The following is a 20493-nucleotide window of genomic DNA, read 5'->3' on the forward strand; positions in this document are numbered from 1 at the left end:
ATTCTTTTTAACTTTATATAACACACCCCATAAATATAAATGAAGTGATATAAACGAATGAGTAACCTCAAAGCGCTTTAGTTTCTGATTCAAAATTCGGTTGGGTCAATTGACCTACCCAAAATGTTAAACAATGGCAAATAATCTGCTTATTTCAATGCTATGTTATTAAACATAATAGGTTGATGTTGCATACTCTTTGTCTATCAAAGTCGATGGTTTTGTGGGCAAACCATATGCACCCTCCAATCTATAGGCACTACATAGTAGATTTCTGCTTGGAGTTGCTTGATGTTTGCCAAGTCAGCACTCAAAAAATAGTGCGTCCTGTCGTAATCAAAGTCAGCCGACTCATAATAAGAATTGCCACCTCAAAATTCAGAGTTTCCACCTATCATAGATAGCAATCAGAGGCAAAGTATTGGCCCCATTTCCATCCCAACTTTGATTGTGACTAAAGGTCTACTGGTGATCTTTCCTTGCAATGCTATTTCCACCATGGCTCTCGGCCTCCGTTTGTTGCCATGTGATGGCTTGGGGATCAGGAACCTTTCCCTACCCCTCCTCCCCAATAAAGAAGAAATACACATCTTTTAGTGATTGAAGACACGCTAGAAGGTTTTGCTTGGAATTCCATTACTCTAGATGTGACACAAGGACTTTCATGAATAGTTTTGTCCTACTCATCGAGCTCGCTTGTTAGGCGATGCTCATATGGCCCTTCCTGCCACTTCATCTCGTAATTTGAGTAGTGGTTAAGTAATGTTCATACAGCCCTTATTGCTTGTGAGTCCCCCCTTTCACTAGTGGTTTGTGTACTAGTACTGCAAAATGCAGCATATGTGTAAGGCTCGGTTCAGACGGGGCGGCTGCATATCCATCCACAGGGGCATTGTCATGAAGTGGCATGCGAGCATTGGAAGAAAGAGACGAAGAGTTCTCTGGACCCACCACGAAAATGGGTGACACCCCCCCTCGGAAGATGAGGATTTTTGCACACTTTTCAACGTGAGAGACGGAGACGCTCTGACGATGCCCTCCATAGCCTATCGCATGCGAGCATGGTTTTTCTGCAAGCTGAGGCACACTTTTTGGGTAGCAGAGAGTTGCCGCCCTTTGTGAACTAGGAGTAGGAGGGTGGAGGCAGAAGAATTCGACAAGGGCTGCCGGAGCCTTCGTTTGAACCAGCCTAATTTTCAATCTTACCCGGCCTTCACATGTGCATCACATTCTTGTGAAATTCTTGCATGGGTTGAGAATTAGGGAAATTCTTGCATGGGTTGATAACTTATGGTTTGATTAAGGTCTTCCAAAGGAAACGGAAGGCGCCGTCTTTGCGCTTCCATTTTTAACGCCTCTACCTGCCGTCATCGCCATGGTGTAGTGCAGGCAGCACAACAAAGCCTTAAAGGAAGGGAGAGAACCCATTTCTCGGGAGACTGCAGAGTGGAGAACAGCGGACAGCTGCGTGGGGCGTCTGTGTGTGCAAGCACAAGGAGGCGGCCTGCGGGCCGCTTGTGGATGGGTTCAAACTGGCTTATGCAGGAGGCGAGATAGTGGTGGCTTCATCAAGTGCCGACGCAGGTATCACGTTGTGGGACTTGGCCTCAGGGGCAGAAATCGCCCATCTCAAGTCATGTGCCTCGCCTCGCAATGCGCTTGCTTGTGTCGGCCGTTCCTCCATAGCCTCGTCCCAGGTCTTCAAACCAGGGTCTTCATCAGCCGGTGGTGCCATCTTCTTTTGGGCATGGAACAAGGTTGGCATTTTGATTCCTTTGCTTGCTATTTTAAAATCCTAAAACCAACTGTCACACACTCTCATTCATCCTTGCTGCCACGTCAAGTCTTCACTTGATAGACCTCTTCCTGAATCTGTCCTTCCTTATGTGCGATGATAGGTCAATTAGGCATTACCTCAGTCCTATAATCTGTACCACGAAACGTCAAAGCACACGGCAGTTTTGCATTTGGAATTCAAGTTTTCTTACACTTCTAAAAAACGTAAGACTTATAAGATCTAAAGTCTGGCCAATTTTTGTTGAGAAAAGGGGAAGTACCTATAAAAATATCACTATTCGCAATCACTGATCCTATAGCTCCTCACCCAAATACCTTAGGTGAGAATATTGAAGTCTGCTACTTAAAATTCTTATGACAGTTTACTTTACGTTTTTCTTTTAAGTGCATTATGCATGGGTTAATTTTACAAGCTACACCTCAAGAGGATCTTGAAGGAGGCATTTTAAGGACATATCATTTTCAAGTTTTTTAACACAATATCATTCTCAAGTGTTTCGTATGTTTGCCATTTCTATTTTGGTAATGGTTGCTCCTCATTGGTTTGAGTTTACACAAAGCATTTAAGCACCAATCAAGTGTAGTTATACACACTTTGTGTTTTTGTCATAATCTCTTTCCTCTTGGTCTCTCTGCTTGTGCATTGCCTCTCTACCCTTGGTATGTCATCATGTCTGGAAAAGAGCAGAAGCTCAAAGGCAAAGCTCCTCTGGTTGGTATTTCCCCTAAGGAACCACTAGTAAGAGTAAACTCGAGTTTTAACAGATTCTTGGCTTTCTCATCAGAGATACTATCTTTGGCACCACACAAGGTGCTTTCTCTTTTACGGGAGGAGACCTCTACTCCTCCGGGCGTAGAATCTATATTGTTTGATACATGGCTAATCCTATGGCGACGTGTATGGTGCCTCTCCATTGGGCTCCTGCGACTATTTTACCGACACTACAGTCCATGCAACATGTGTCACAAATTGCTAATTTAATCAAACTTCACTTGAGGAGCTTGAGTAGCTTGAAGTGCTCACGCTCTGGACCTTGAGGTGCTTGCTGACCAAAAATAGCAGGTGGTTGATATGGCAACCCAAAAAGAGCCGGTGGCTGATTTGGTGACCCAAAAATAGGTGGCTGATTCGGGTGCCTAGAAACAGTAGGTGGATGGCTAACTTGGCGACTCAAAGAAAATAGGTGGTTCGTTCGGCTGCTCAAAAATAGCAGGGGGCTGACTCGGCGACCCAAAAATAGTAGGTGGATGACTTGGCGAACCAAAAATAGAAGGTGACTGATTTGGCAATCCAGAAATAGCAAGTGACAGATTTGGAGATTTAAAATAGCAGGTAGTTGAAGTGGCGATCCAAAAATAGTAGCAAGAGGACACATAGGTTGTCACAAAGTGATGACGTGGCAAGGCCAACTGGACGCACTCCAGACAGAGGGAGGTCCAAACCCTAGTGAAAGATGCAGATAAAGTTATAACAACTTGCCCGAGAGGCCAAAAATGAAAGATTCTATTTTTATAAGTTGGTCCAACTTATAGGGTCCTGTCATATGGGGTCCAGGGGACACAAGAACCCTAAAATGAAGCAAGGATTCCAATTTGTGTAAGGATTGCTGATGTGGCAGCGCTCTACGGACATCCCACAAATTGCGCTGGCTGCTAACATGTCACTTGTACGGATTTCCGCGATTTGTGCTGGCAGCTTTTGGTGCTAGGCTTTGGGACGAGATGCTTTTAGACTTTTCATGTACACTACTTTTGGAGGCCCAGGGCCTATAAATAAGTTGCCAGGGCCTAAGTCTCAAGCAGATGAGCTTGGGAGCACTGTTGAGTACTTTTTCGGGTTTTTGAGATACCCACAAGGCCCTTGCTTTCATCCAAGAGTTCAACATAGCCTACTCTAGAGGACGCTTACTCAGAGCACTCCAAAGCTAGGAGAGCAGCGTCTTATCTTAAGGGAAATGTGCAAACATGGTGGTCTACCCTACTGCTACGGAGGGAAGCACCAATGAAGTGGCTACAATTCAAGCTAATTTTTACCTCTTCCTGGCTCACTCAGGAGTACGAATGTGACGTGATCACCACTTTGAATCATCTACGGATGAACAAGGAAGACACATTGGACTTCTTGTCACAAGATGGGCACCACGTGCCAAGAAAAGAACAGACTGAACAGACTTTTAGCACTTCAATAACAACTGAACTGAAATAGAGAGAGCACACACGACATGGAGTGGCGGAATTCCACCCCAGAGAGTATTGGCCCCAAACCTTGGCGCCCCTTTTGGTATTTCTTTATATTGCATCAACATAGTACAAGCCAGTACTCCAGACTCTACACCTTCTCCAGGAAGCATGCCAGAGACTGAGTCCTAGCCTCATATTTAAAGGCCTTGGCTTGAAAAGCAGTTACAGTAAAAAGCCTTTAAAACTCAAAAGCTTTTGGTCCAAAAGCAAAGCCAAAAAGCTGCCAGCGTAAATCACGGAAATCCCTACAGCCTGCCACGTCATCAACCAACGCAAAACGCGGAATTCCGTACAGCTTGCCACGCCATCATGACAGCGCAATTTTTGGAAAATCTGCCACGTCATCAGTTTTTGCGTGTGCAAGTCCTGCTTTATTTTAATCCTTTATGTCACTTGGGGCCCCATCGGACGGGGTCCCCATAAGTTGGTAGGACTTCTTTTATTACTTGCTCTTCTTAGGGTTTAGGCCCCTCGGCCGGCATTTGTAAGTTGGCTCCATTCTTTAGGCTTTGACACGTCAGCAGTTTGTTACACACTTCTACTGCCAGAGATTCTCGAATACTTTTCTACCGGCCTCTTCTAAAGATCACCTTTAAGCAGCAGATTGAGCGATTTTGTTGTGGTCTACCTAAAGAGATACAGGACTATTGTTTGTTGCAGAAGTCCGAGTCCATGCTACAGCTAATGGGGCATGCCAAACAAAGGGTCTGCAATGCACGCGAGAACTCTTACGTATCCTACTGATCAACTTTTGACATCGCGGACCGGACAAAATTCGAACGATGGTAATAGAAGAAGGGGAAAGCTTTAGAAAAAGAAACCTTCAGGCCCTCAGTGGTCAGCAGAGCAGCGAGCTAAGTACTTCAAGGAGGGAAAGTGTTACGGTTGTGGAGAACAAGGGCATGTGCTGGCCTGGTGTCCACACATCTGCATCATGTGGTCGCGGTGGGTTGCCCAAAACGCTAGCATGGGGGCTGCCCAAAAATATTGGGTTGTTCTCCCTCTTGCCCTTTGGCGACTGGCAAAGATCTGCCCCCTGGGGCCCCTAAGGAAGGGTGCCCTAGATTGGGCTGATATGCAATACCTAAGGAGGGGACCCCCCCTTGCCTGCCTATATAGGGCCTCGAGGAATTTGCTCGACTTAAGCTCAGCCCTCACGACCCTAGTAAAAAAGGAAATAATGGGAGAGAGTGGGAAAAGGGCATGGGATGTCCATGGGGCCAAGGGGAGAATTGTGCCAAGAGTGGGGAAAAATATTCCCAGCCTGCAGGACCACTATAGATCATGTAACCAAGACAAAACCCAAGTTAAACATGGCTAAACACAACCCTACATGAGAGAACAACCTCACATCGGCCGGGCACAGCCACAGAACAACCCTCACTCTAACACCTGTCCTTGGGAGAAATGGGGACCAAAGAGATTTTTGAACTCATATGTCCCATAGAGCTAACAACACTTCAAAATAGGCACGAAACATGACCTATAATAGCAAAATACATCAATAAAACATCGATGGCATGATGGCAAATTGTCACGTGACACATCCCAACCCTATGTGTCCGTGGACAAGCTACATCACAACAGGGTTCAGTCAGTTCACTCAAGTCTAGATTAGCAGTGATCTGGCACTTTTGTGAGTCTATTCGTAGTGAAGGGGATTGGGGAGCACCACAGACGGAGAGAGAGAGAGAAGGAGACACACACACGATGTGGGTGGGGAGACTGTGAAGTGGCAGCTCCCCCTATACAGTATACTCACTATAAGTATAGGGTAACAGTGAGCGGGCGCCCATGAACTGGGCGACTGGTCAAGGCACATAGGCCTTAACCCCAACAACCTCCCACTTAAAGGCCAATGTTTTTTGGAGCACCACAGATGGAGAGTGAGAGAGAGAAGGAGACACACACACGATGTGGGTGGGGAGACTGTGAAGTGGCAGCTCCCCCTATACAGTATACTCACTATAAGTATAGGGTAACAGTGAGCGGGCGCCCATGACCTTGGTGACCGGTCAAGGCACATAGGCCTTAACCCCAACAACCTCCCACTTAAAGGCCAATGTGCCTTTAAGCAAGATCTACTAGTGTACAACTAATAGAAGGTGAGATATTCTCTCAACCTATGCCCACTGACTCTCGAGCATCCGGCTCTAGTGATAGACAAACATCCCGCTGCGGAAGCCACACAGAGCTAGCTCCAAGCTCTGCAAAGAGTCTACAAGAGCTCATGCACTCCTGCAAGTATCGGTCCAATACCTGCAAACCTTCCCTATCCTCTATGCCGAGATCAGTCATCGAACAACTAATCAACCCTACTGCAAATGCTCCCACTGCAGCTGCTATGTCGGGCCTCGAGATCAGCATCTTGGACATGAGGACACCGAACGTTGATGCAACCCTAGCAACCTCTGCCACCTCCAACTTAGAACTCAACTCATGGCAATCCTGTCCCCTATCATAGAGACCATGACACTCTGACTCCGAGCTTTGGAGTGACTCCTCGTGCCCACCACATATCACATGTGTACCAAGAGTATCCATCTGCCCTGAATCTGCATCAAGCTTTGGCATAAGCATATCCAGAAACGACTCCATAATAGCCGACATCTCAGCATCCATGTGAGTCATCTCTGTCATCACATGTGATGACTTATCCTGCTGTGACTCACTAGAGCTGTCCCGCTCTACCTGTGCATCTGTAGACGCAACCTTCACAACAAGGTCACTGCTCTGCACTCCATGCAAAGCATCCTGCAACCCACAAGCAAAAGAGACTCGCCTTCTCTCGCTCTCTACCTGGCTGCAAGATCACAGAGACGACACCGTCTCTCTCGTGATCCACATGCAATGGGTAACCTGTATCACTCCTGGCACCTCTCGCAATCACGAGCGAATCCAAATGCATCACAAAATCTCCCTCTCGTAGCGAAATCTGACATCCACAGTCTCTAAGCTGACCAATCGAGATCAAACTCACTGTCAAATCTGGTACATAGCGCACATGTCGTAACAAGTAAGATGCACCACTCGGTAATGATAGTCCCACATCTCCTGCACCTGCTATCGCATGCACCGATTTATCGGTCAAACGTACACTGCCAAGCATCCCGCTAGAATAGCTACAAAACCATTCACGATGCGACGTGACATGAAACATAGCATCTGCGTCTAGCAATCACTGCGAAGGGAGTGCACTATCCACATGTATAGCATCTCGTGCATAGCTCGAGGTAAAAGTGACATCCCCGTCACTAGTATACTCCGACACTACATCTGCCTCAACTGTCAAAGCAACTGAGTCCATGGCATCACTACATACATCTCTAAGATTGCCATGTCTCCTACGATGTCGCATATGAGGAAAACAACGCCGTCTAATGTGTCCAGAATGACCACAATACCAACATATCACCTGTCGGCGTACTCGTGAATGTACATGTCTCACACGAGTCCTTGATGACTTAGATCTATCATACATATCATGTAATTTGCGCCAAAGTGCTCTTGAAGTAGTTTCATACGTAACAAGAGCATATACAGATTCCGCAAGGTGCAAAGAGAGCGTAGATAGTGCCATCTCCTCTAGCTCCCGCCACTGATCGTCAGACATGTTTGAAGGTCTACCTGCATCACCACTCAATGGTCGATGCAACCCTTGTTGTGTCAGTGCATCAAGCATACAATCTCTCCATGCCGCAAAGTCTGACCCATCAAACATGTACATTTCGGAGAGATAATAATCTGAGCGATCACCTGTCTCTGCCATGAGCACAATGTAGCAAACTAGAAAGCAAAACCACCTCACCAACAACACCTGGAAACTGTCTACCAATATGGCCAGAAACACAATGTTAAACCTGTGAGACACACTCCAAAATAGAGCTCCCGTAATGTCAATACAAGCCTCGCCTGCTCTAGTATCACACTGCAATCTGTGAGCTAATCACCAAGCCCACACTATGCGATATCCATGCATACACATGCACAAATCTCCCACCTGCAGAGAACACCGCACGCAAATGCTGAGTGCAATCCGCAATCTCTACCTAGATCGCATAAATGATGCGCATAAAACTCCAGGGAAAATTTCGCCAGAGTTTCGACGCACAATGGCTATCAACACAAAATAACCAGTGTCCTGCAAGCTCAATACAATGAGCAATCAATGCGCATCAAACTACACTACACATACATGCATAAGCTTTGCAAACCTGTGGCAAACAATGCTCGAGATCACAAGACTCTCCCGCCCGAGAGCAAACCACTGTCTCAAGCAAAGAAAGATACACAACTCCTCACTCCTACGAGAGTGGGTACAAGAACACCAAACTGACAAAACCTGTCAATGTGAGAGCCAAGCTCGATCACAAACTATGGCGAGTAATCTCCAACCACTATCCCACAAAAGCATACACAAAGCAAAAGCTCAAGACACCTGCTGTGTCGAAACCGGTATGCAAGTCAAAACACTGTAGAAGATGTCCTCAACTGCAAATGGCAACACCTGTGGGAGTACTAGACTCAACCTGTAATAGCCGGAAGTCAAAACTGGAAGCTCCAAATGGCCGAGCACACACAGCTCAAGACCAAAAAAGCAGAGCAAAACATGCTCGCAATGCACCACCCAAAAGGAAAAACACTGCACACAAATCCTGAGTGCTATAAGCAATCGCAATCTCGATCGCACCAACAATGCGCATAAAACTCTTGGGAAAATTTCGCCAGAGTTTTGTCAGTAAAACGGCCACAAAACCAGTAACCAAATTGACTGCACGCTCAAAACCATTAGCAACCAAAGCGCATCAAACCGCACTCCAAATGCATGCACCAATCTCCACACTTTGCATATATCATTGCAAACACCTGCAAATCTAGTACACAAATATCTGCTCTACCTGTGACCGCCAAAAAACATGCTCGAGGCATACATTGCCGAGCTCAAAATGCAATCACATTAGTCTCCCTGAGCATCAAACCACATAAGGCATACATCGTATCCTCCCACCTGTGAGGAAACTTGCAGCAAATATCACTCTCATATCTCCTCGACACACAATAAACAACTGCTGCTGCAGAAAATTCAGTGTTCAGAATTTTAAAATTCTGATATGACGAGCGCGTCCGGAGCATGCCAAAACCCCAAGGTAGACTCCTGGATCACATGTATCCAAGTCCGGGTGTGAAAGCTATGCCAAAAACCTCCGTTTCGACCCAAAAACACAGCATAAACTGCCAAAAGAGGGCTGAAAAATGCAGCTCCTCAACCGTAGCTCGAATGAGGTTTTTGATGGCTCGAATAGCTTCGAAAGGGGGGTAAAACTCTAGGACGCCTGGTGGAAACGCTCTCGGAAAGCTGAATTTGCCGATGCCGAAGTCGAAACCCTGTTTGCACTCTTGAAAGTGCGCGCGCGTGCGGACGCGAAAACAACAAGCACAAAACCTCGCTCTGATACCAATTGAAGGGGATCGGGGAGCACCATAGACGGAGAGTGAGAGAGAGAGAAGGAGACACACACGATGTGGGTAGGGAGACTGTGAAGTGGCAGCTCCCCCTATACAGTATACTCACTATAAGTATAGGGTAACAGTGAGCGGGCGCCCATGACCTGGGCGATCGGTCAAGGCACATAGGCCTTAACCCCAACACGTAGACCCTGCATGCCCAATCACTTAGCATAGATGCATATCCTCCGGTTGCACACAGCATGATCATCGGAATTCCCATCAGAATCCATTAGCATCAGTTAGGGGAATTTTCCAGTGCATTTAGCCTATTTTCCTATTTATTGGGATTTTCACTTATTATTTTTAAGTGACTTTCCAACAAAAGTAGGTAGGGCAATTTTGCTAAGTTTCTATATAAGCAAACCCAAGTTAGCACTAAATGGCAGAAGAGGCAGCAGGAGCTTCCCGCTCAATAGGCAACTTCTCAGCAGTACACCCCTCATGACCCCCCATCGCCACACCTCCCATCACCTTGGCGTTTTTCATAGAGCATCCTCGCCTTGAAGTTCTCCCCCCCTTCTGGCGTTAGTCCCTTGCAGATCAGCCCGCCCTCGGTGTTTGTCCCGCGATAGAACCAAATCAGCATTATCGTTTTTGCTACACTTCAGCCAGCGTTTTTGTTGCCAAAAACGCCAGCCAGCCCAACAGCAGATTTCAGCGTTTTGTGTTCAGCCACATCAGCGTTTTGCTTTCAGCCTTTATCCACAGCAGATCCACACCGTTTCAGCCAGGACACAGTAGCAGAACCACCCCAATAAGGTAGCAGATTGACCCCCATTTTCAGCCAAGAAAACGCAGCCCAAAACAGTCCATTTTTAGCCTTGAGACAGCCCCAGAAATTCAGCATCAAGAAGATCCCAGATTTCAGCCATCGTCATCATCATCATCATCATCATCGTCATCGTCATCGTCATCGTCATTGTCATTGTCGTCGTCGTCATCGGCATAGACCAAGTTGCATAGTCCATTGCATACGCATTGTACACCTTTGTGAAATCAAAGAATAGACCACTCTCGCCGAGACGAGAGTGGGGCCTTTGGAGGAGGGTTTTACAACCTCTCGGGTATCGTATCTCTTCTCTCTCCTTCTCTCAGTCTCATTCACTTGCACGCACAATATCCACTCACTTTGTTCGTGATCATAGCACTCTCCATAAGACGGAAAGCTCTCTCTTTCCCTAAGAACTAAAAGGAACCTTGAGCAATAAAGATCACTAATCTTGAGAAAAACAACATTCATTCCGCTGCACCTAACACAAATACAAGTAGATAAGTACACTCCTCAAGGGCTTCAAATATCAAATGATAAGAGGCAAAAAAGTCTAAAGTCTAACTAGGGAGGGTGTGGGCGGTCACATCAAGCCCTGAAAGTGCTTGCCTCATGAGAAGGTCGAATATGAATCTCAACATTTTGAAAGTCGTAGTCATCAAGACTGAGATGAGGATCCACCTGTGCCTCTGTATGGTCCTCTAAATGCTTATTGGCCGAAGTGGTCTCATCCTGTGCACTCAGTGAAGGGATCAACCTTCTTTGTGTGTCCCTTGCAAAGCATGTGCAGCTTAGCGCTCACAAACACTAGATCATTGGCGTTTGGGCCCAAAGACAGTTCATCTTCCTAGATGCAATGTGGCTGTATACGCTCCAATGTTGCTCCAAGCAATTGGAGCTCATGGCCTGGCCAAGAACACAAATGGCAAATTGTTGCAACTCAAGCCCATGTGATTCATAATCCTCCTTGATAGCACCGCCCCAATCTTGGTGCGATCCAACTGTGCATCTTCAGAAGCATAGGAGCCTTGATTTTATATATATATACCTTCATAAGTTCAGAATAGCTTGAACTTACGAATTATAAGAGGGGATAAAGCACTCATAAAACTATAAAAGCAAGGGACACAAGAAAAGAAAAGAAAAAACTATTCAATAGAGACTAACCTTGCGTCGGTCGTCTTTGTCAAGGCAAAGGTGGTTCAAGACAATGTAAAACCCATTGCCCGCCTCCTTGTCACTCTCTTACTTCTTGCCTTGAAATTTGGGGTCGATTATGTAGGGGAGAGTAGTAGGCATTCCACTTGGAAACACACAAGGACTTGATTTCTTCGTGAGATCAAACTCATCCATCGCAAGCTTCTTGAGCTTCTCAATCATCCGATCCATGGCTTCATTGATTGTGTGTCACAAAGTGATGACGTGGCATGTCCAACTAAACAGGAGCTGTTTTCAAGCACTCGAAGCAAAGCAATTGAAGAGGACTAGTTTAGTGTCTAGACGTGGTTGATTGTAGAGACATCTCGAAAATTGCGCCGCGAATCGTGGAAGTTGATGCGGCAGCTCGGAAATTATAGGAGCAAGCGAGCTTTTGACGCTAGCTTTTGTAATGGATGCTTTTAGGGCATGGGGCCTTTAAATATGTGCCTTGGGAGACCTCTTTGGCATTCAATTGTGTGTAGATTGCAAAGAAGGCTCTCTTCGGCAGTTGTATATTTGTGAGAGCAATATAAAAGAAATACCAAAAGGGGCGCTAGGGTTTTGGGACCAAGGAACTCGGCCACTATGTGTCTATTGTGTGGATCTTGTGTGTGTGTTTAGTTGTGTTTGAAGTGCTAAAGTCTTTTCCAGTTCTGATCTTTCAATTGGCACGTGGTGCCCACGGTTAAAGTTGTATCAAAGCTTCAGTCGTTTGCTGTGTTGACAAGCAAACCGGTCCTATCAGAACAGAGAAAAATGGCTTTTTCTTGAAGCAGGATTGATTTGAAAAGCGGATTTCATCAGATCGAAATCGCTCTGGGAGATGTTTACAAGACACAAATGGTGGACCAGTTTCAAGTAATCCTCCTTCTACACAAACTCAACATTGGGGTGACTCTGGAGTGAGCAAGCGTAAGAGTGATGAAAAGCCAATGGGAGGTGAAAGCCCCATGCTAAAGAGAAAAAAGGAAGAGATTGTGGCGACCTGTAGTACTAGAAGCACCGAAAAACCTGGGCAAGTGGTAGATGTGACAACCGCTGGTTGTGTGAAGATGGTTGGTGGTCATCAAAGGCAACGGTCCAGGAAAATTTCACATGACATGCGAGGCATAGATCCCGACTCACAAGACTTCTTCAATCAGCAAGTTTGATTCAGAACAACCTTAATTTAGCCTTTCGAACAAGCTTTGGTTTACATGAATTTTTGGTGATGCCTTTTGGACTTACCAATGCTCCAGCAACTTTCAACCGAGTGAAGGGTATTTTTCAAGAGCACCGATCTTTTGTGGGCACTTACTTTGATGATGTTATAGTGTTCTCCAAGAATGAAGCAGAGCACCGACACCATCTGCTACAGGTCTTTTAGGCATTGCGTCATCACAGATTGGTTATTAATGCCAAAAAGAACGAGTTATTCTTGTCGAAGATACATTTCTTGGGACACATCGTCTCAGCAGCACGGAGTACAGATGGATCCGGCCAAAAGTGAAACCATCCGCAATTGGCTTGACTTGAAGAATGTTCATGAAGTTAGAAGCTTTTTGGGCTTGTGTTCTTACTACCGGCGGTTCATTCTTCGGAAGTTTGCAGAGATAGCTTCTCCTTTGCACTTATTGACTAGGAAAGGAGTCCCTTTCTCGTGGGGACCGACAGAGGTGACTGCTTTTTAGACACTAAGAAAAATTGACTACTGGACCAGTGTTAGCTTTGCCAGACTTGCAAAAGCCATTCGAAGTTTATTGTGATGCGTTCTTGATGCAAGAAGGCCATGTGATTGCTTATGAAAGCAGAATGCTTTCAAGGCCAAAATTGGTAGCACAGATTTATGAGAAAGAGCTATCAGCACTGATCCTTGCTCTTACACAATGGCGACATTATCTCCTCGTAGCGGATTTCATGGTCTTTACTGATCATCAGAGTCTACGCTACTTCTTGTCACAGAAGCAACTTTCGGAAAAGCAGATGCGGTGAGCTAACAACTTGTCACAATTTCACTTCCAAATTGTCCATGTTTAGGGACAAAAAAACTTAGTGGCAGATGCATTGTCTAGGAAGCCCCTTGTTTTGGCTATTTCCACGATACATCACAGAAGCTTCAAGGATATAGTTGACCAGTACGCCACCGATCCGGATTTTACCGATGTTTTTACTCGGATACAAAACGGGGAGATAGCGCCAGGATATTGCATACAGGATGGCTACTTGATGAAGAAAACAATGTGTGTCACAGTTTCACTTCCAGATTGTCTATGTTCAGGGACAGAAAAACTTAGTGGCAGATGCATTGTCTCGGAAGCCCCTCGTTTTGGCTATTTCCGCGATACATCACAGAAGCTTGGAGGATATGGTTGACCAGTACGCCACTAATCCGGATTCTACCGATGTTTTACTCGGATACAAAATGGGGAGATAGTACGAGGATATTCCATACAGGATGGCGATTTGATGAAGAAAACAATGTTGTGTGTTACACAACCTTTGAGGGAAAAGGTTTTGATAGAGTGCCATTGTCCACCATTTACGGGTCACCGCGGGATTGACACCACCTTGAAGGGAGTGGAGCAATATTTCTTTTGTCCGAGACTCAAGAAAGATGTGGACGATTTTGTTCGCAGTTGTTTAGTATGCCAGAAGGTTAAGTTTGACAGGCATAAGGCACAAGGATTACTACAGCCTTTACCCATTCCCACCCGCCCCTGGGAAAGTATTGCAATGGATTTCATCTTTGATCTCCAGAAGACACAGAGTGGGCACGATGGCATTTGGACTATCATTGACAGATTTAGCAAGCAAACTCACTTTATTCCAGTGAAGAAAACAGTCAAGCCAGACCATTTAGCGAGACTGTTCATTGCACAGATATTTCGATTACATGGCATGCCTGAGACAATAGTCTCCGACAGAGATCCCCGATTCACGAGTTTGTTTTGAAGGGCTATGTGGGAGAACATTGGCACGCGATTGCAGTTCTCGTCATCATTCCACCCGCAAGTAGATGGGCAATCTGAGATCGCAAATTGTCTTTGGTGGAATTTGCCTACAAATAGCACGGTTCACTCTTCGACGGGGAAGGTGCCATTTGAGATAATTGAAGGTGCTAGAAAGGTTCCGCCCTTTCTCAACACTTAAGACAAGACTTTTGAAGCCGAACAGTACACGAGGAACTTGGACACTGCTTTTGCCAAGGTCCGTGAGGCTTTAGAGAAGTCTCAAGTACGACAAAAGAAGGCAGCAAATTGACATCGACGTGACTTGAAATTAAAGGAAGACGATTGGATGCTCCTACGTTTTGAGAAGGCACGCCTAAGGAAACGAAAGGGAAAAGAACGGCCTTTTCCAAAGCTTAGCATGAGGTATTATGGCCTTTTCCAAATTAAAGAGAAGATAAACGATGTCTCCTTTTGACTCAAGTTGCCAGATACTTGGAAGATTCACGATGCATTCCATGTGAGTCTCTTGAAACCTCTCAAAGGTGAGGTGCTAGTTGATGGGGAGCCATATGAGCAACCCGAAGTGGAAGAGAGCGAGGAGATACTCGTTCCTGAACAGATATTGCACACAAGGAAAGAAAAGTGAAAGGTTAAGTGATTCGGCCGTTCTTAGTTAAATTCAAGAACTATCCGGCATTAGATGCGAAGTGGATGGAGGAGGAGGACCTAGCAGATACTCCTCAAATTTTGGAACTTTACCTTGAAGCATTCGGTTTAGCTATGTCTACTCCGAGAGATCCCGCATATCAGCAGGGTTGAATCTGGGGTAGAGGGATTGCACAAGAGGCGAATCATTCCGCTCCTTTGTCACAGGTTACCTGGATTGAATAGAGTCATTGACATCCCCTTTCGGTTTTAGGGATACTGTTGTGCTGACAGTATGACTTTATGAAATGAAATTCCCGAAATTGCACATGAATGATTTGTACTCTCTCATCTCACTTGTTTGAGTGCAGAAACTGAAAGACGAAATGACTGCAACATTTCGGTCTCATGAATCTCTATAGACATGATCCCAAGGGTCTCACTTCTCAGAGCATCTGGACGCAGAGTCTGAGAGCTAGCACTCGTGGGAGTTGTATTGTGCTCAAAGATTAATATAAAAAGAAATACCGAAAGGGGTGCGAGTCTTTGGGGCAAAACTCTCTTGGCGCAGAACTACGTCGCGCAGAACTACGTCGGGCCGTGTCGACTCAATAACTGTGAAGTATTTTAAGTGAATCTCTATTGTGTCGCCGCCCACTGTCGCGACAGAGTCTGGACTTGGGGTGTCCAAGTTTGTTACACCGCGCTCGTCTTTTAGGGGTGTCTCAATGCACCAAGACCACATACCTTGTCTATCTCATCCAAATTGGAACTATTAATGAACCACATTCATATGCTTCACAAAATGCTATATAAATGACACAGATTCACATGTGTGGTCACAAAACATAAAGACATCCAACTACAACCAAACGTTCCCCACACTCCAGCTTGCATCGTTTAAAGGGTTCCACTAACTATACACTCCCCAAACCGTACCCTGCGTCATTCAAAGGTTTCCATCTACAACTAAATCCCCAAACCGTAGTTTGCATCGTTCAAAGGTTCCAAGTATAACTAAACCCTCCCGAGATTGGCAAATTGTAGCCTACGTCGTTCAGAGGTTATCAAGCAGCATTGAAACCAGAATCAAATAAATCAAATTGGCACCAAGACAAGTTCAAGACAGATATAATCTATAATTTGCAAAAGAGTATTTGCAAACAATGTTCCAAAAAGTTATCTAAATATAAAGAAAAACAAAAAACATTCAGGGCTGGTTTCCGTGAGTCGGACTCGAAGGACAATTGCCTTGCCATCCTAGTTCAGAATGATGGTCCTATTGCAGATCTGAATGGTAGCATTGTTTTCATTGTGCCAAGGCATTTCCAAAAGAGCGTCGCAATGCCCCAATTTCATGATGTGAAAGTCGACCTTGCCATCGTACCCCTGAATGGTGACAATAAGGGCACCAATAGGAGAAACAATGGTATTGCTTTCTCCTAGAGCCAGCTCGCTGCCTCAATGCGTCCAACAACTTGGTCGCACTCAAGTCCATGAGCTTGAGAAATTCTGGATTGATGAGATTTTTGGTGGCTCCGGGATCAAAGAAGATAAGTGCTTTGTGGCCATGAACACAATTCCTTGGAAGCATCGGGTGTCGATGTCACAAAGTGATGACGTGGCGGACAGGAGAAACCCTAATTTCTGCCAGAAACCCTAAAATTCCTGCAAACCCTAATTTCTGCCAAAAACCCTAATTTCCGGAAATCGCGGAGGCGGATTATTAAAAAAAAAATAAAAATATTTTTTTTTTTTTGGAAAATGATGAGCGACGCGAATTTTGCTTTTGCTTTTTTTTATTAAAAAAAGAGAAAAGACTCTCTAAGAGAGAGAGAGAACTGATGCTTTTGATTTTAAAAGCTTTTGGGGCTCTGCTTTTGGGCATCCCTTGTAACCTTTAAATTAGTGGTGAGGGCCTCACTTCTCAGAGGATGTGGACGCAGAGTCTGAGAGTGAAACCCTAACCGCTCTCTTGTACTTTGATGATTGATTAATACAAAAAGAAATACCGAAAGGGGCGCCAGTCTTTGGGGCCAATATCTCTAGGCACGAAACTCCGCCGGGCCAGTGCAAATCTATTGTGATCTGTGAATTGTTTTGAAATGGTTATTTGGTGCTGTCGCGGTTGATTCTTGACTTGGAGTGTCCAAGTTTGTTACAGTGGTATCAGTGCACGGCCGATTTCTCTTCTACGGGAAATCCGATCCCCGAATTTTTTCTCTGCGGCACCTATGGCTTCAGGCAATGATCAGTCGACTCCCTCTGCATCTGGAGATGCGGGCTGGGATCACAACGAAGATTCAGACAGAGAGTATGGCCCGCCTCAGCCTACTCAGGCGGAGCAAAGAGAGATGGAGCGTCGTCAATTGATTGGTGATGCAACAAAGATGATGCTCAATTTTGCCAAGGATCCAAAGATGGCAAAATATATGAACCAGACCTTTTTGAAAGAGGTACAGATGGAGTGGCAGAGAACCACAACACCACTCCCGAAACCCGCTCTCAAGAAACCTTCTGCCTCCAAGAAATATACGGAGAAGGAAGTGGAGAACGTGGTTGATGCACGGATTGCTCAGCTTTTTGACACGCAAAAGAAAGCCAAAAAGCACGGCAAAAAGCAGAAGAAAAGCACCGACTTCCCGGGATATTTGGGTCGTCGGTTGACATTTGACAAGGCAAAGAAACGGAAGAAGCGTGTTCGATTTGAAGGAGTACCCAGTTCTTCTTCTTCTTCTTCTGACAGTTCTTCTAGCTCCTCCGATTAGAGCGAAGAAGACAGAAAAAAGCAAAAAGCGAAGCAAGACACAAAGCTTCGGAACGGGCAAGAAAAAGGCAAAGAAGGCTACATCTCGCCCAGAGACTGACAGTTCTACTGAGGACTCGTCTACAGACAGCTCAGATTCCGATGACGGAAAGTTTTATGCGAACAAGAAGAATTTTTACAAAGCCAACCAGTATGACTTTCTCGAAGATAAAAGCAAGAAAGTCCGAGAGTTTAAGGAAGGTGGCCACTCGATCAAGTTTGATACTTTTCAGGATACTCAGATGCTTCGAAGGCTTTGTCTTTTATACAGCAGTTTGACATCGCTTTCGCGGGAGGACGCTATTCAGAGCACTCCAAGATTCGGAGAGCTGCCTCTTACTTTAAGGGGAATGCTCGTACTTGGTGGTCCACGCTTCTATTAAGCAAGACTGTGCCAGTTACATGGCTGAAATTCAAGAGGCTTTTTATTTCTTCTTGGTTGACTCAAGAGTTTGAGCGAGATATACGAGCTGCTTGGAACCATCTCCGGATGACCAAGAGCGATACAGTGAATTCTTATTGTGAAAGATTCTGGAGCTCTTTTCTACCCACCTCTTCATTCAAGAAGATCTCGTTCAGAGAACAGATTGAGCGGTTTACCTTGGGTCTAGCTACAGAGATCCGAGATCACTGCTTGGAATAGAAGTCAGCTTCTATTCAGGAGTTGATGAGTCATGCGAAGCGGGGCTTTGCCATTCACTGTGGCAGTCTGACCTACCCCACAGATGAGGCCATGACACAACGAGCCGAACAGACTTCTGGGAATGAAAGTAGAATGAAAAAGAGCAACCCAGAGAAAAAAAAGGATGCACGACCCAAGCTTACTCCTGAGGAGAGAGCTCGCTTCATCAGAGAGGGGAAGTGCTTTGGATGCGGGGAACATGGACATATATCCGCGAAGTGCCCTGATACGGCACAGAAAGAACATAATGATAAAGACGACGACAAGTCTGAGAGTTCGAGAGCAACTGAGGAATGTGGCAGAAAAGGCAGATAGAAAAGCAGAACTGGTACCACATGGCGTGGGACCTGCACCGAATCTAATGAATGAAAGTACAAACTTTGCCGCTTTCGGGGCAAAGCGAAGGATCAGGAAGCTCTTTTGAAGGAGCCAAGGCGAACTTCTTTTCACTTGGAATTGGCGGCTCGATTTGGAACTACGCCCGACAGACTGACGCCACAGGCGGAGGTAGTTCGACTGGCACCCGTATGGGATGTTTCCATTACACCGAGCATTGGCAAACTTCGTTTGCAATGACAGGGGTGTTCAGGGCACGTGAGTGACGTTCTACTCGGGATCCCTTGGTACCACAAGAACTACGCCGTGGTTGACTACCGGGCCGAGAAAGCGACTTTGATAAATGAAGGGCTTAGAGATTGTACTTGATGAACTTCAGTTTTCTTACTCATTCTTTTGGGAGAACTGAACGATGGATAAAAGTTCAATATGTTTTGACGTGAAGAAAAGAACGCCAAGATTTTTTTTCTCCACGCTCATGCCGATTGCTTTTGAGAGGACCTGAAGATCATACCATTGATCTGATATCTGGAAGCACGCCACCGAATCGGCCACCTTATCGTGTGAGCCGAGTACAGAATGAAAAGATTATGAACTCAATGAAAGACCTCTTGGAAAAGGGTCTTGTCCAGCCTAGTACTTCACCGTATTGCTCTCCAGTGTTGTTGGTTTTGAAGAAAGACGGATCTTGGAGAATGTGCATCTATTATAGCACTCTCAACGAAATCACCATCAAGAACAGATTTCCGATCCCTAGGATCGATGATATACTCGACAGGTTACAGGGATCCTCGTGCTTTAGCAGGATTGACTTGAAGAGTGGATATCATCAGATCAGGATAGTGCCAGGAGATGTCTACAAGACAGCTTTTCGGACGACTTTTGGGTTATTTGAGTTTTTGGTGATGCCTTTTGGCTTAACCAATGCTCCTGCGACATTTAACCGGATGATGGACAGGATTTTTCGAGAGTACAGGCTATTTGTTGGCACTTTCTTTGACGACATCATTGTTTTCTCCAAGAATGAGGCAGAACACAGAGATCATCTGCTTCAAGTCTTTCAGGCATTACGAGATCACACGTTAGTGATTAATGGAAAGAAAAGTGAATTTTTCCTACTAGAGATACACTTTTTGGGACACATTGTGTCAGCAGCAGGAGTGCAAATGGATCCGGCCAAGATAGAGACTATCCGTGATTGGCCCGACTTGAGGAATGCCCATGAAGTTAGAAGCTTCTTAGGACTATGTTCGTACTACAGGCGGTTCATACGAAAGTTTGCAGAGGTTGCTTCCCCTTTGCATATCTTGACACAGAAAGGAGTACCTTTTTCGTGGGGACCCACAGAGGTGACTGCCTTTCGGACATTGAAAGAGAAATTGACTACGGGACCTATTTTGACTTTGCCGGAGTTGCAGAAGTCATTCGAAGTATATTGTGATGCTTGTGGTCGTAGTCTGGGTGCGGTCTTGATGCAAGAAGGCCATGTCATAGCTTACGAGAGCCGTTTGTTCTCTAGGCCGGAGATGATAGCACAGATTTATGAGAAAGAGCTTTTGGCGGTTATCCATGCTCTTAC

The 20493-nt window shown here is 45.5% G+C and overlaps 1 protein-coding gene across 1 annotated transcript in view; it reads left to right on the forward strand.

Moving 5' to 3' along the window:
- Window positions 1–1625: 1625 nt before the first annotated feature.
- LOC147454929 (protein ROOT INITIATION DEFECTIVE 3-like) overlaps window positions 1626–20493 on the forward strand; it is a 54329-nt gene continuing 35461 nt past the window's right edge. The window contains exon 1 of the mRNA XM_086516755.1: window positions 1626–1757. Coding sequence (XP_086372881.1) covers window positions 1637–1757 — 121 coding nt within the window. The 5' untranslated portion in view covers window positions 1626–1636. The remainder of the gene's footprint in view (window positions 1758–20493) is intronic.

Source organism: Adiantum capillus-veneris, chromosome 7 (assembly GCF_014529385.1).
Source record: "Adiantum capillus-veneris isolate H3 chromosome 7, ASM1452938v2, whole genome shotgun sequence".
In the NCBI taxonomy this organism is placed as follows: domain Eukaryota; kingdom Viridiplantae; phylum Streptophyta; class Polypodiopsida; order Polypodiales; family Pteridaceae; genus Adiantum; species Adiantum capillus-veneris.